At 42.3% G+C, this 17264-nt stretch overlaps 1 protein-coding gene across 1 annotated transcript; it reads left to right on the top strand.

The window, feature by feature from the left end:
• The first annotated feature begins 1207 nt into the window (after positions 1–1207).
• On the top strand, positions 1208–15138 carry nup50 (nucleoporin 50). The gene is made up of 8 exons (XM_072673236.1): positions 1208–1314; positions 2952–3027; positions 4750–4833; positions 5506–5704; positions 8690–9454; positions 10086–10176; positions 10280–10398; positions 14101–15138. The coding sequence occupies exons 2-8, from the start codon at positions 2959–2961 to the stop codon at positions 14298–14300; spliced, it is 1527 nt and encodes a 508-aa protein (XP_072529337.1). The 5' UTR covers positions 1208–1314; positions 2952–2958; the 3' UTR covers positions 14301–15138.
• Positions 15139–17264: the final 2126 nt, after the last annotated feature.

Genomic DNA, 17264 nt, shown 5'->3' with positions numbered 1-17264 from the left:
TAGAGTAAATTTGATGCCTCAGTAAAGAGTCTTTATCGCTTTTAGAGTCATTTGGGTGCCTCAGTAAAGAGTCTTTATAGCTTTAGAGTCATTTGGATGCCTCAGTAAAGAGACTTTATAGCTTTTAGAGTCATTTTGATGCCTCAGTAAAGAGTCTTTATAGCTTTAGAGTCAATTTGATGCCTCAGTAAAGAGTCTTTATAGCTTTAGAGTCATTTGGGTGCCTCAGTAAAGAGTCTTTATTGCTTTAGAGTCAATTTGATGCCTCAGTAAAGAGTCTTTATCGCTTTAGAGTCAATTTGATGCCTCAGTAAAGAGTCTTTATCGCTTTTAGAGTCATTTGGGTGCCTCAGTAAAGAGTCTTTATAGCTTTAGAGTAAATTTGATGCCTCAGTAAAGAGTCTTTATAGCTTTAGAGTCATTTGGATGCCTCAGTAAAGAGTCTTTATAGCTTTTAGAGTCATTTTGATGCCTCAGTAAAGAGTCTTTATAGCTTTAGAGTCATTTGGGTGCCTCAGTAAAGAGTCTTTATAGCTTTAGAGTCAATTTGATGCCTCAGTAAAAAGTCTTTATAGCTTTAGAGTCAATTTGATGCCTCAGTAAAGAGTCTTTATCACTTTAGAGTCAATTTGATGCCTCAGTAAAAAGTCTTTATAGCTTTAGAGTCATTTGGGTGCCTCAGTAAAGAGTCTTTATAATTTTAGAGTCATTTGATGCCTCAGTAAAGAGTCTTTATAGCTTTAGAGTCATTTGGTCACATGTTTTCCTTTTATTTTCTAAGGTTAAATTAGTTCACCTGCCTCTACTGACACACTTCTGCATATTCTGGACCATAATTTAATAATTTAATAATTTAATAATTTAATTTAAATTAAACTAATTATTTGTTCCATTGTTTCCAGTTTGTAGTTCAAAGTCAAGTTTGATTGTTTGTTTACATATTTAGAAAATCAGCAAAAAACATGTCTTTGTAGCAAAACCCTCGTTTATCCACAACAGCAACTTTACAAGAAGTAAAAAATAAATAAATAAATAAATAAATAAATAAGCCTTCTTAAATATATAAACGAGCACATGACGTGTTTTAACGTTACGCGAATTGTAGTTCTCGGGAAATGGTGACAAAAACTCCACTTCCCAGAAGCCCCGCCGAGTCCTCTTCAGTGCACATGCGCAGTGCGGCGATTCGACGCGCGAATATCCCGTTTTGTAAAATGGTGGCGTGGTGAGAGTGGAGACCTGCCGGCGTTGTTATTTTAGGAGCTGTAATATCACAGTGTAGCAGTCTGGTACCGTGCTGTGCTCTTCGGAAAGGTGTGTATACGACCGTACGTTTCGTATTCACTTAAAAAAAACAACGGTTCCGTTTAAAACGGTGAGCTGGGGTGTTTAGGCTAACGGCTAAGAGCTAGCTAGCTAGTTTAACTGACCGGCCTTCCTGCAGATGGCTGCCGGCCCGTCAGCCCGCCTGGCAGGTCTGGAGAGGTCATGTGGTCGGGGGCTCTGTTACACACTGGCGAGGTGGAGGCTGGTTAACAGAAGCTGGAGGGTTCCTGAAGTCCTGGCTTTATCTACCTTCTGGCTGACTGGTTAGCTGTGTAGCTAGCTAACACACACACACACACACACACACACACACACACACACACACACACACAGCAGCCAGCTAGCTATCTAGCTCACCTGTGTTTACTGACCTGACCCTGCCCAGAGGAACACACTGACCTCGCAGAAAGTTCAAGGCAGAAAAAACAATATTTAATATTTAGATATTATTATATATAGATATAGATATTATATAATATTTAGAGACAGCTCAGAGGGGAGATAGACTGCATAGACCACCTGGGACTGTTCAGAGACCTCCATCCACATCCCTGCTCTCCCAAACGACTACGCAAAGTTCTCGCTTGCTTTCTTTCTTTTTGATTGCGCCCAACTCACGTCATCACAGCGGGACACATCGCCGGGCCCCCCGAAGGCCCCGAAGGGCCAAGACTGGACCAGCCAAGACTGGACCAGCTTGCTTGCTTTCTTTTTGATTGCGCCCAACTCACGTCATCACAGTGGGACACATCGCCGGGCCCCCCGAAGGCCCCGAAGGGCCAAGACTGCACCAGCCAAGACTGGACCAGCTTGCTTGCTTTCTTTTTGATTGCGCCCAACTCACGTCATCACAGTGGGACACATCGCCGGGCCCCCCCGGCGATGTGTCCCACTGTGATGACGTGAGTTGGGTGCAATCAAAAAGAAAGCAAGCAAGAACTTGGGGAGCAGAGAACCACCACTGTCCCATTACTAGGATCCAAAGCTCCTCTAATCTTAGACTCCACTAAATACAGAAGTCAGTCTGGAGACCCTGGAGACCCTACTCCACACTCTTCACCCAAGTCCTCTCAGAAGAGGAGGAGGAGGAGGGTCTTCAGTCTGGGTTTGAAGACAGCGACCGTTCAGACACCCAGGAGAAGTTCGCTGGACGCTCGTCTTCCGTGGATCTTAAAGGATGGCGGGTCGACCCGAGCCGTGCTTGAAGCTGGAAGGGCTCTCGGTGCGGATCAGGCTTTTGACCATCGCCATCAAGTACGGAGGGGCCGGCTGGTCCAGTCTTGGCTTTGTAGGGTTAGGGTTAGGGTTAGGGTTTTGAGTCAGATGACCTGGGCAGCAGCTACAGGAGGCGGGTGAAGCTAGTTATCGCCTCGGTAGGGTTCTCTAGGTCTGTCGCCTCCTCCGCCGGTCCTCATTTGAGTAACTTATGAACTTCTGAAGTTTGTGAAATCCCTGTTTTTGTTAAGTGTAGCTCTTCTTTCTAAAGGCTGAACCAGGTTTTCTTAAAAGGACGTGATGTCTTCATGCCTAACTAATCGACCCAATTGTCTGTCTGAGCTTGTCGCCTACGTTCATTTCTGAAATTCAGCTGTTTATAGTCTCACGTTTGTTTTACCTGTAAGCAGATCGGTGATGGCAAAGCGGATTGCGGAGAAGGAGCTGACCGACAGGAACTGGGATCAGGAAGATGAAGGAGAAGAGGTGAGATTTTACATTTCTTTAATAAATGCAAACTGAAGTGGGAGTTTTCCCAGCTTATACACTGCAATAGAACAGGCAATAAAGTCGTGTTTACAGGTGGGGAAGCTCTGGATGCTAGATGATACATGAGGTTACCAGCTGGGACGTAGGCACACCTTTTTATAGCCATGTCAGTGGAAAAACAGCAGACTTGGTGGTAAATAAAGGTTTAAAAAGTACCTTATAATAATAATAATAATTATAAGGAAAAAAAACTTTGAGAGGAACCAAGACCTAAAAGGGGAACCCATCCTCCGCTGGTCGACACCGGACGGCAAAGTATGTAATATAATAAGCAATACAGGAAAAAACACCAATAAAAAAATGGTAAATGTTTCATTGCGCCATAGAAGATAAAAAGGAAGTGAGATGATAAAGTCCATGCAGATAAGCAGAGAAGTGCACTTTATGAAGCTGTAGAAGGACGGGTAAAAGGGGCGTGAGCACTAGGAATACACCAATCCGGCTTTTTCAGTCCTGATACCGATACGTAAACTTTGCATGTCCGTCGATACTGATCTGATATCATTGCTGAATTAATAAACTTTAAGATATTAATAAAGTTGAATTAATAAATAAGATGCCTCACCATGTGGGAAAGAGTTAAGGCATCAGGATCGCCTTAAACATTCCTTACAGCAAAATATAACTAACACAGATATAAATGTACTAAATTGCTATTTTTATATTTTTGTCACAAAATAATTAAAAAATAATTGTGCAGGACGTTGACCTTGACCTTAAAGTATGTTAAAATAAATAAACGGTGTCAGCCAAAACTACTTATGGAAATAAGTAGCTTCACTTTGTCACACACAAACTAAATAAAAAATTAATCTTATTTTTGAATATTTAGCGTAAACAATAATTCTAAATAAAAAAATCTAGCAGCTGAACCTGAGAATAAATAAGTAACTTGGCCAAACATACAAGCAGCGATCAAACATATAAGTGAAAAGGATCTGTTCCATGGATCGGCCTAATTATCCAATACCCAACCCAGCTAATTTTGTAAATATGGGGATCAATATCCGATCCTGATATCGGATCGGTGCATCGCTGTTGAGCACACTTTCCACAGTGCCGGTGTTTTCGCTGTGCTGCTGCTGAAATGGAGAAGTGGTCAGCGTCAGACAGTCGTTTTAAAGGATAATGAAATGGTCTCACTGTGGGGCGTTAAACCCTTAGTTTCTCTTTCTCCCGGGGCACATCGGGTGCTTAAAAGGGGCCTCATAAGCTCCCCCCTATTGGGGAAACTCTACAGTCTTGCACACCTAGCGGGCCCCCGCAAACGAGGGGTGCAGATGCATGTAATGGGACGGGACCTTTGAATCCGTTGTCCTTCACACTTGCCATCAGCAGCCGGAGCCTGAGAGAGCACAATTGGCCTTGCTCTTTCAGGATGTTGGCACATCCTTGACTGCATGGCAGTGTTCGAAAAGAGCCAGCATTCACCTGCTAATGATGGAGGGAGTTCACGTGGGATTGGGCCTGCCAAACTAGGTCACAAATTAGGTAAAATTAATTATATTAAGAATTCCTCGCAGCGATTATGCTTTCATTACTTACTTGGGAACATTAACATCAACCCCAGGCAAATCTGCAGAACTGTGTAATTTGGGCTCTGCAATGGACCATTCCCTCACCTGCTGTGTCCACCTGTAACACTCTCCTGCTCCTCAGGCAGGGACATTTTCAATTGCAAGTGAGGATGTGATGAAAAACCGAGCCATCAAGAAAGCCAAGCGTCGAAATATTGGTGCAGAGGTAAGTAAAAAGGCTCTCCGTATACATCAGGCATGTGGCAGAGTATCAGAGGGCCAAGTGTCGTATGAAAATAGACCTACAGTGAGTCCAAGAAGTATTTGATCCCTTGCTGATTTTCTTCGTTGGCCCACTAATAAAGACATGATCATTCTATACTTTTAATGGTAGATGTATTCTTACATGGAGAGACAGAATATTAAAAAGAAAATCCAGAATATAATTTTAAAGAATATATTTTAATTAATTTGTAATGAATAATTTGTATATTGAATATCGCAGCATTACAGTGCTTCACAAATCAGATAAACTGGGCTGCACTGATCAGCTCGTACGGTTTCTGTACTGGTCCCACTGTTATTTCTATTTATTTCCTGGTTTATTATTCAAACCTCAGCTAAAGATAGCATTCTCAAGTTTCAGGCTTGGGTTTTGATGCCAGGCAGTAAGGGCATGTCAAGTACAGGCCACCCACCGCTTCTCACAGCGAAGATACTCGGGTCATTAATATAATTGTTGTTATTTACTCTGTATATTTAATATTGAGTGTGAAAATGTGGTTGTAGTTAAATAATTGTGTTTATTTTGGGCTAGGCTTGGGTTATTACTCCTGTAGCTTACAGAGCACTGGGTTAGAATGTGAATTATAGACGAGTTTCCTTCCTTCTGCTGCAGGGCGAGAATGCAGGAGCCTTCAAGAGCTTCAAGGGTTTCTCTCTGACCCCGTCGGCTCCAGCAGCTGGAGGTGGCTTCGCAGGCTTTGGTAACGGAGCTGGCTTCAAACCCCTCGCTGGCCTAACCAATGGCAGTATGTCGTCTGTGACCCCATCTTTCGGAGGCTTCAATTCCCCTGCCACCACCAAGACCATCACTGGTAAGACTGGAGAACTGTAGTAAACACGCCCTTCAGGAGTTGATATTAACGGTAAGGTGTTGGTATTGGTGGCGTGAAGTTCTGGACAAACCCCCAATACTGATGCCTTAACTTAACTGATACCAGCTCCTGAAATGGTTAGAGACCTTCTTTTTAATAAGAAAACAAAAGTAAGTGGCTGAATCCAGAACCGGAGAACAAGGAACTGGAAGTGGTGTGTTTGCTTACTGTAAAGCCACAGGTATTGGCAGTTCGTGAAATCTTGCGAAATGGGCCTTAACTGGTGCAGGACTGGAGGCCTGGGAACAAAAAAAAAAAAAAAGTCCTGCATTAGCTAACCTGCCATCCATGAAGAGTAAAAACTAGGGATGCACCGATACCAGATTTTCAAGTATCTTGAAAATACCGATACTTAAATACTTGATAGTCGGCTGTAAATCCTGATACTACTTAAAAAGAACAGCATGTACTGGTTGAAGTACAACTGCACATCTGAAAAGTTTCAGAGCTATGAAACAATACAAATTGCCACAGTGCAGTAAGCAAGTAGGGAAGCATAAAATCTGGCTCAGCTTGACCAAACAGCTTTTTATTCAGTGGTTAAAATTCATATTTTATTATAAAACACGTCTCTATGTAATAAAATACTAAACTTCAGTGTGTGGCTTTAAAGCAAGCTGCTTAAACCCAACTTTTGGTTTAAGAAACAAACACACATGGAGAGAAAAGGTGCTAAAAGTTCCAAATTAAAGTCTGTTTAATGGTAATAACTATTTAAGATTGGCTGTTTACTGTTTGGATTCATAAACTATGCAAATTTTCTATGTTAAAAAATAATAAAAGTAGGGCGTTAGTAATTAGTTGTAGGGCTTTATGGTATCGGTCCCCTCTATTGCCTATACCGATACTGTGTGTAAGTGCCGTTATTGGTGCAGATACAGATACAGTATTGGTTAATCTATGTTAAACAGCCATGCTTGGTGATTTCAGTGATTCCTGTGTTCTGGACTGATGCTGCAGATTTCTGAGCCGTCTGCTCATAGCTGTAGTAGTTACTGTATCTGGGCTGTAGAGCAGCTTAACATCTGGCTACAGGAGCCGCTCAGCTCAGACTCGTGGAGTAAGTCTGATAGTTGGGTCGGAGCAAGGTCAGAGCACATTCTCAGCACAAGCCCAGAAGTCATTTTGGGTCCGGATCTCAAGGGTCTCTGTGATTTTGGTCCACATCTGTTCACACCTGCCCAAATGAATCACACCAAGGGTGAAAACCAACCAATTTAATTGGGCAAAAAACAAATGCAGGTGTGAAAAAGCCCCAAGTTAACTTTAATTATTGCAGTGTTGCAGGACAGTGCAGCACATTGCGTTTTATGGTAAACCTTACGGGGTCACTGATCAGGTGGGTTTCTTTTTGGTCAATAGCAAAGAAGCCCACCGCCCTGATCAGTGACCCCGTAAGGTTTCCCGTAAAACGCAATGCTCCTTTTAAGCTGATGAGCAAACTCTAATTCCATACACAGTAAGGGTTACAGAAGGGTTGATACTCTCATGACTTTCCATATGTTGGTGATGGAAATAATGTACACAGCCAGTCAGCAGCCTAGATTTTGGAACAGTCATACTTGATGTTAATAATTCAGTATTACTAAATTAGTTGGTCAGTATTACATTTCGATGCCTAGCTATCCTGTGTTTTATGTCTTAATTACTAAATTACTTTGAGGTAAGGATATGAAGAAGTAAGTAATATACAACAGTCTTTATTCCTTTATCTCCTTCCACCTATAAATGCAGCTTCGAGCACTGTAAAAGGAGTAGCGGTAGACTGTGTACCCACAAATTAAATTGCACAGGCAGGAGTAAAATAAAAATATAATTAATTTATATAGTTCAAGATTATTATAATTACCAATAAATTGTAAATGTGTTTTTACATTTGTTTATAATTCTGAATTAAAATTGTAATAAAATAAGTGCTTTAAAAGCAGTAGACACCAGTAAAATTACACATGCAAAAAAATGATAATATAAACATGATTTGGAGAAACTGTAAAATAAAGAATGAGAATATATAATTTAAAATACAAAATGTTAATGGCTATAAAATTCTGAGCTAAATATAGCAATTAAAGTAATTAATATATGATGTTATGACAGACCAAACAATGTGTAATGTGGGATTATAAAATAAAAATGCAAAAGGTTACAGCTTTTAAAGTAATCAAATTTAATAAATGATCAAAGTAACATGAAAAGCAGTAATATAAACAGTAAACTTAAGAAAAATCTAAATGTAATGGGGAACTGTAAAATTAGAAAAGTAAAATGTATATAAGCAAAATAAATACATGGCTAGAAATTTACTACATTAAAAATATGAAGAAGCGACGTTGGTAATTACGGTGAAATCAGAGATCACATGGTTTACATCCGCTAATATTCATGTTTTGCTTGAATTAATTATGAAATCTTTCTGCCTTAATTTCTTAGATGCTTGAATATATATATATATATATAAATTGAATTTTGCTTATTTGTATTATTTTGGTATTTTGGACCTAAACCCAGTTTCTAATCACAGAAATGAACATTGTGAAATTTGGATGGCTGAATCCTGAAGTGTTGTCCTGACTTGGATTTACGATCTCTCTTCGTTGAGAGTGTGTGTGTGTGTGTGTGTGTGTGTGTGTGTGCCTGCCTGCCTGCCTGCTGTGGAGCTCAGCTGAGTGAAGCACAGTGGCCTGAATAATGATTTTACTAAAAGCTGCAGTGCCTTTTGCTCAGGCGCTACCGTGACACACCCATCAGCGAGAGAGAGAGATAGGAAGGGAGGGGCGAGAGAGGTTTAGCTAGCATGCACTCTTACAGGAATCTGCCAAGCCTTCATTCTCCTGCTGTGCTAAAGGCAGTGTGAGGAACCTTGCTTTTCATTGGAGTCAAATCTCTCCTCTTCTCCCTCCCCCTCCCACCTCCTTCCATCCTCAGGCTCCTTGTCATTCAACGGCCCCGCCTCCACCAAGCCCACAGACACCGGTGACATCAAGTCCAATGGCTCCGCCCCCAGCCTGTCCGTAAGCTCTGGCGGCAGCAGCAGCAGCAGCAGTAAGGAGTACAACCGGCAGCTCACAGCTCTCAACTGCTCAGTGCGCGACTGGATCACCAAGCATGTCAACGACAACCCTCTGTGCGACCTCAACCCCATCTTCCGCGACTATGAGCGGCACCTGGCCAGCATCGAGAAGAAATACGGCAGCGGCTCGAGCGCTGCAGACACCAAGCAGGAGGCGGCAGCGGCAGAGGAGGCGCAGAAAAGGCTCCAGGCAAGTAGCAGCAGCAGCAGCTCCACCACCACAGCCACCCTGTCCTCCTTCTCCTCCTCTTCCTCCAGCAGCAGCCTAACGCCAGCTCCAGCCAACATCAGCACAGCCCCGGCTTTGTTCTCCTTCACCAAGGACAAGGACAGCGCTGCCCAGGAGAAAAGCTCCGCTCCTGCCTCCGCTCCCGCTCCAGTCCCTGCTGGGGTTACCTTCAACTTTGGCAAGAAGGTGGACAGCTCCGTGCTGGGCTCTCTCAGCTCCGGAGGTGCATCCGGCTTCTCCCCGTTTTCCGCTGCTGCTTCTTCGTCCACCTCCTCCTCCTCCTCTTCTTCCACATCCCTGTTTGGAGGCGCGGCCAGCACGGGCACTTCTGCAGCCACCTTCTCCTTCACTGCAACCAAGACTGAGGCAGCCAGCAACAGCCAGACTGCAGGTACGCACTCGGCTGTATGGGCTTGCTCAGGTGTGAATGGAAAAATTGGGATTAAGAGGAAAACCCCTATTTGTTTTTTTATTTGAACTGATTTTCTACAGTTTTAAGGCTCGTCTCTTGTCAGGTAGAGCTAAAAGTATTGGCAATTGGTACGTTTGGACTGTGTGATGACACATTTATGACATTTTAAGAAGAACCTTTTATAGTATTTTCATTTGCTTAATTTTATTGTGCTTAGTTTCCATCATTAGGGCTAATTGTAAGTTATTTGTGTGTATTGCAAAATAGCACAAAAGTAGGCCCCTAATTTAAGTGGGGAGCACTTATTATGAAATGTAAGATTTATATATATGGTTTTATTATAATTAATACAGCCCAGCCTTTTATAGAACTGATTACAGATTATAGATCTAATCTTCCATGCTCTGAAGTATCTGCTTAGATATCGGCGTGCAGATTGTAATGGGCTTTTAATCAAAACTCAACGATGCAGCTCTGATCGAAACAGTCTTCGAATATTTATTAGTACAATTTTAATCTTTTTATGGATTGATTACCAATCAAATAGCAGCAAATAGACAGTTATCTCCTTTGTTTCGTGCTGATGCCCTATTCTCTGCTTCCCCTGCAGATGAGAACGGTGGAGCAGAAGAAGAATCGGACGAGCCGCCGGTACCCGTGGTTAAAGAGATCAAGGAGAAAGATGCCTTCTACTCTAAAAAGTAGCCCAATCTTCACTCTGCCACATTTGATCAGCAATATTACATCCAAATGTTACATTTCTCGAATAATTAACGTTAATAAATGAATGAATGTGTATTACAGGTGCAAACTGTTCTACAAGAAGGAGAGCGAGTTTAAGGAGAAAGGCGTCGGTACGCTGCATTTGAAGATGGTTTCAGACGGAAAGCTGCAGCTGCTGATCCGGGCGGACACTAACCTGGGTAAGCTGCTGTGCTTATTGAACACACTCATTTCTGATTAAGAAGTAGAGTAGTGTGCTGTTGGGCACAGTAAAATCAGCACATTACACCTGGCATGTGAAAGAATGGTCCTGGAGCAAGATTCTCTGTTAAATAAGGAAAAGGTTTACAGGCTATGATCTTACACTCACTCTGGTGACTGTTAGGGATGTGCAATGATATTGGAATCATATAGATATTGGTAGATTTGACTTTTTTATTATTATTATTATTAACAGCATCAAACTGATTTTACTGATTATTTGATGTATTTATTGAAACTGAGAAGAGCAGAATGTTTAGGTGATGCTGGGCTACTAGTAAGGTTCCCATGCATATCCAAAATATCATAAATATCCTGGAAAATCTGAAAAACTGATGCTAGACTATTGTCCAGCATTAAAATGCTAAATATTGCTAGAAATGTCCTGGAAATGGTGGTACGATCCGTAAGACTTAGAACTATTGAGCCTATTAGATTAGCATATATATAAGCAGACATTTGGATTTGCAGAGGGATTTGTTGTGGGGAAGACCTGGAAAATGAGACCCTGACTCCAATAACTTTAGAATTGATTTGTTTTACTATATTTGTAGCCCTGCAGAAATACATTTATACACAATACATTTCCCAGTAATTTAAATCCAAGTAGTGTGTTTCTACCTTGTATAACTGTATATGCATTAATATTGGCAGATATGCGCATGGAAAAAGTGTTAGATATCAGCATCAGACCAAAATTCCTCATATCACTGCATTCCTAGCTAGTACTTGTCTAGTCGTACTGCCACGTTTGCCCATATTTGACCATAATTAAAAGTGTTAGGAGTAAAGGACACACTATGGAAGGGGTGAATACTCTCAGTCTGGCAGCATCTGTAATGAGCACATCCTGAAAATCTGAAAAACCTAGAAATTTAAACCATTTCCAGCCATGAATATTTGCATAAAAAATTGCGTAAAAATGGAAACATTAGAAGATCCTAAAGACATAAAACTTTCGAGCCACTTGGATTGCATGTATCGACAGACATTTGGGTTAGCAGAAGGATTTGCATAGAGTACTAGGTATTAAGTAGTATATCTTGTAACTATGTGTGGAAAATGTTTCCCTAAGAAGATTGGGAACCCTGACTGTGATAACGTGAATTTGTGTGTTTTCTGATATTTATAAACCTTCAGAAATATTCCACTCCAGATAGACTCTCCGTTTCTACCTTGTATATCTGTGTATGGATTAATATTGGCAGATATGCACATGGGAAAGTGTTTGCTGTCTGCATCGGCCCAAAATTCCTCATATCGCTGCATTCCTGGCCTGTTATTCGTCTAGTCACCGCGTCACGTTTGCCCATATTTGACCGTAATGAATATCAAGCTATAGAACGGGTGAATGCTCTCTCCTTCTGGCAGCATCTGTAAGGAACTGCTGGGAACAGCATTTCCTCCCTTTTAACTCCCCGAGCACGCCCTGCTGCTGTGAAGTAGGTCAGATTGCCATGCTGAGTGAGACTCACGGAGCTAGCGTGATGTGATGCGTTGCATGAGCCCAGCCGTGAAAATAAAGATGACTATCGGAAACAAAAGCAAGAGTGTGTGTGTAGGGGGGGGTATTATTGTGGGGGGGGGTATTATTATTGTTTTGGCAGCAGAATGGGGAGGGGTAATACCGCAGAACGTTGAATAAGTAATATTCAGAGATGGATGGGCCTCCTCCCCCTGGTGGACCCCCAGAAGAAATGCAGACATCAGAATTCCACCTTTTCCTCCATTTCCTCGTTTGTCAGACCGCAGAGACGCCCAGCTTCTGTTCGAGGCTCTGCTCTGCTCTGCTCATCAGCCGTGGATTGTAGTAATAAAATAGGGTGATGCAGGAAGGGATGAAGACCGTCTATGGCTGGGTAGTAGCTGCGTACTTGCGTTCTGCTTTAAGCCATATAAACATCCTGTGCTTCAGCAGTGCTGAAGAACACAGATTGCCAGTGTTGCGTCATATTTCAGAGATGTTCCTTACTGACTGCATATGCGTTCAATTATTCGGGGCACTCAATTATTCATTAGATATCCATAACGAGGACAGCGTGTTGAACATGTGGCTGTGTTTTTATTAGGCGGTGTAAAATGGCACACAGCAGGCTGCTGCAGCCTGGGAGTCGGGCACGTCTGCAGTCTGTTCAAACCGTTGATTGCTCCTTGGTTTTGCTGTGTTTTTGCTTCCGTTATGTTGATTAGGTGATTATTACGGATGTCCCGAACAAGGCTGTTAACCCCCGCGGCCTGATCCGAGTCTCTTAATTCGAGACAGTCTTTGGGCTCTATTTTAGCGATCTTTAGGCGAGCCGTCAGCGGCGCACCATGCAGCTTGATTGAGGGCGTGTCGGTGTGTCTTTGCTATCGTAACGATGGGGAAAGTTCACCTTGCACGTCTCAAAACTCCTAAAAGTCATGTACTGATTCTCTTAATGAATCTGAGTGTTTTTTGGGGCGTAACGTGCAGTAATAAACCAATCCAGGTGTCGCTCGCCGTTCCCTTTAAAAGCCAGGTGTGGTCTGACTTTGGCAGATTGCTGTTTCAGTGGTGTAAAGCGGTGTATTAGCCTCATCCTCGGGTTCTGAATGCGTCGTTCAGAGCTGGTTTAGAACCAAAGAAAGGAGTGTGGTTCTCTCGCTGGTTGAACAGATCATTTTCACCATAGTTTGGGTTCCAACCAGGAAGAATTCCACAGTAAAGATTGGATGGAGGAACGTTAGATCTTCCCAAATGGAGGTAATGGTAGTAATATCTGTGTCCGTTGTTTAGCTGCAACCACAAGTCTTCCTTCTGACAAAGTAACAAAGTAACTAACTCACTCTTTACCTGCTTTTGCTGCGTCACGTTTACAGTGAGACTCTAAGCTAACGCTAAGCTAAGTTTTCCCCTTCCTAGAACTTTCCGTTCCACCTAAAATAATGTAGTAGTTACGCTCTGCTGTTGGAATGTACACTAATTAAGGTGGAATGAGTCACTAAAACGAACGAATCAACAAACAAAGGACCCGGTCAAAACGAGTCACTAAAACGAATGAATGAACAAAGGACCCGGTCAAAATGAGTCACTAAAACAAACGAATGAGCAAACAAACGGACCGGCTAAAAAAGAGCCGCTAATACAAACAAACAAACTGATGGACCAGGTCAAAATGAGTCACTAAAACGAATGAACAAACAGGACCCGGTCAAAACGAGTCACTAAAACGAACGAATGAACAAACAAAGGACCCGGTCAAAATGAGTCACTAAAACGAACGAACGAATGAACAAACAAATGGACCGGCTTAAAAAGAGTCGCTAATACAAACGAACAAACTGATGGACCAGGTCAAAATGAGTCACTAAAACGAATCAACAAACAAAGGACCCGGTCAAAATGAGTCACAAACGAATGAATGAACAAACAAAGGACCCGGTCAAAATGAGTCACTAAAACGAACGAACGAATGAACAAACAAACGGACCGGCTCAAAAAGAGTCGCTAATACAAACGAACAAACTGACGGACCAGGTCAATCTGAGTCAGTAATACACAAATTTTTTGTCTTATCCGAAAATTAATCCATGAGTTTTGTGATCTGTTACACCACCACCGCTGTCCCCCATGAACTGACCGAACTGACCTGCTGTCTGTTCTCTTTGTCTTTCTGCAGGCAACATTCTGCTGAACATCATGGTCCCTTCCACCATGCCCTGCTCACGAACGGGGAAAAACAACGTCATGGTGGTCTGCGTGCCAAACCCCGCCGTCGACGACAAGAACCCCACCACACCCGTTCCAATGCTCATCCGTGTCAAAACGGCGGAGGACGCCGATGAACTGCACAAAATTCTGCAGGAGAAAAAGGCGTGAGCCAGCACATCCACCGTCTCCACCCCATACAGACTCTCTCCAGCTCCGATTTCCCCACCACCACCCTCCTCCTAGTCCTCCCCCTCCCCCTCAATGTCATGTATTGCCTGAACGTGGTCTGCACGGCTGTATGTGACAACACCCTGGTTGCGTCATCACACACATCCCGGACTGATGCTTACTGTGGTCCATCTGAACTACAGCAGTTCCTACATGCATGCTGGGGCGCATCCTTCACGAGCAGTGGCAACAAATCGGTTCGTATACTGTGAAATCCCGGCCGCGGCCCTACTTTCAGGCTTCTGCCGGAATCTGTTGCGTAAATGCTGGCGTAATCACTCTGAAATGAAACCGCTTAAGGACGACGGCGAGGCGTTCGGCAGTGAAGACGGAGGCTGTAGAAAAGCCTTGGTTCTTGAACATTCCGTTGGGTTTTAATTTTGCTGCTATTTAAGACGGAAAGGGTGAAGCAGAGCTGATTATTATTATTTTTTGTTTTTTTTAACATGGATAAAATTGCGAAACTGTTTTTATTCAGCTATGAATGTGTGCAAATTCAATAAATTAGTTCTACAAGTATGGATTGGAGTTTAGCCTGACTGCTATGTACTTGTACGCCTTTCTCATGAAAGCGGAAGCTAACTTTGGAGGCAGTTCACACGTCTTCGTATTAGGAAAGCTTTTAAATCCCTTAACGGCCTCTGAAAGAGGATCAGCCTGCATAGGAACCTTATATACATATATAAACTAGTAGAAATCAACTGAAATGTAGTTTCTCAAGGAATCTGATTGGAGGAACTGCGGACGAGCTCATCATTAAAACTACTTTGAGACCTGATCCAGTATTTTCTGTGGTGTTTTGTTGGTGTTGGCTGTTCTGCTCCAGGCCTTGGCTGTAATTGATATTTATTCAGAACGAGAGTCCTCCAGAGTGCTTTGTGTAAAAGTTCCTACAGTGAAACATCCATCATTCGACATCATCATTAAGACTGCGAGTGAATTGTCCTGCACCCTCCCCGCTGGCTCCGTGACAGTCTGTCTTAAAGTGGATCTTGGTGGACGTTTGTTTCTGTTTTTGTTCTTTAATTTTTTTTCATTTTCATTTTTCAAGTGACCTTTGTAACGCCTTCAAAACGAGGCATGCGTTCAACAGCACCACAAACCTTTTGTAGATTCATGAATTGGCAAATAAATCAAATCGACCTGAAAAAGAACTTGTGGGTTTCATTAGCGTCACATACAGATGTGCTGCAGACGGCGTTCGCTCGGCACAGTACAGCAGTTTTAATTCATGTAGGGTATCGATAGTAACAGGGCTGCCACTAACGACCATTTTTCTGTCAATTAATATGTAGATTATATTGATTAGTCGTCTTTAAAAATCCTTGATTTTTGACTGCTGTAAATAAAGGTTTTTATATTCAGAGCACAAATGTGAGCCAGCCGTGCAGTGGGGGGTTTATACCCCTTATTAAAGTGTGTGTGATCTATTGTGTTGATCATGATCCCTGCATTTAAGATGTGCATTAAGAAATGTCAGAAAAGAGTAATAGAGATATTTATTAGGTTTAAATGGAGCAGTAATAGTTTTGTAAAAACTATTTTTTAGTATTAAATAATTTAATTAATGCATTTCAGCATTGACGTCATCGACTGCAGCGACTAACTGTGGCGGCCCTAATTGGTAAAGACCTCAGGGGAGTCTGAATATTTACATATTATATATATTTTTATATATATAAAAAAATTAATTTACTTTTATTAAGTCTAATCTAAAATCCAAGTCTTCCAGACATAGGTTACTAAAAAGGTCCACAGGGCTGTAGAGCTAATTCTGCTATTCATCTTCAACAAAAGAGGGATGGAACCATATGGACAAAAGTTTTGGGACACCTACTCATTCACTGAAGTTTTCTTCAAGGGTATTTAGGAGTTCCTCCTGCTTTTGTTGGAGTAACTGTCTCTACTGTCCAGGGTAGAAGAAGCATTTCTACTGGATTTTAGAGGAGCATTTTTTTTGGGGGGGGGGGTGGCCCAGTTCTTCCACTGCTCCACAGCTCAATGCTGGGGGGCTTTACATATACCCCTCTACTAGCCCACGCATGGCATTAGGCAGCATGGTGCCAATAGGCTCATGATGTTTATCTGCTCCAGAGAGTCCTATTCTATTGGCAGTAGTTCTCTACAGGCACTAGACAAGCTGTGAGAGTGTGCATTACAACTTAAAATAGGTGAATGCATTAATTAGAAGGGGTGTCCACAAACAATTGGACAGATTGTGTGTGTATATACACTTTAGTGGGAAGGCTACAGTAATGCTGGCTAGCGCCTCATTTTGCTTTCATGCTGGGTATCTCCTGTTCTACCACATCCCACAGGTCTTCTACTGGTTTCAGATCTGGTCACTGGGAAGAACCGACACCAAGGAGCACTGAACCCCTCGCCATGTTCATGAAACCAGTTTGAGACCTGCTGCCTTCAGACCAGGCTACGTTTCTCCAACCTTCAGGTCAAGTGCAGAAGGTTGAAGGCAGGGTGAATCTCGAGAAAGGTCTGTTGCTATGGCAACATGGTGTGCAAAAGCATATTCAACGTGAACCTATTAAAAAAAAAATCCTCATGTTAGGTTTTTGCCCTTCTATATATTTGATGTATGTGCACTATATGTATCGCCCCCTGGTGGTGCATGTTTTGTTTGTTTAAAGGAACAGTTCATTGATACATTACTTTTTAATTTTTTTTAATAAACACATTTCTCCATTTATATTAAATGTAATCAGCCAAAACATGTCTGGTGTCTGAAGTTTGCCTCTTTAGCCTTGTACTGGTGCTAAAAGGCTATTGGAAGCTTGCATAGCTTATAAAGCACCAGCGTTACGACACACTGTTTACCTGTAAACATGGATTCTGACAGCAGACAAGCCTGGATTTAGCAGTGTGGTGGATCCTTTTTATAAATAATAG

Source organism: Salminus brasiliensis, chromosome 2, assembly GCF_030463535.1.
Source record: "Salminus brasiliensis chromosome 2, fSalBra1.hap2, whole genome shotgun sequence".
NCBI classification, from domain to species: domain Eukaryota; kingdom Metazoa; phylum Chordata; class Actinopteri; order Characiformes; family Bryconidae; genus Salminus; species Salminus brasiliensis.
The sequence above is the reverse complement of the archived record's forward strand: the minus strand, read 5'-3'. Positions and strand labels throughout refer to the sequence as shown.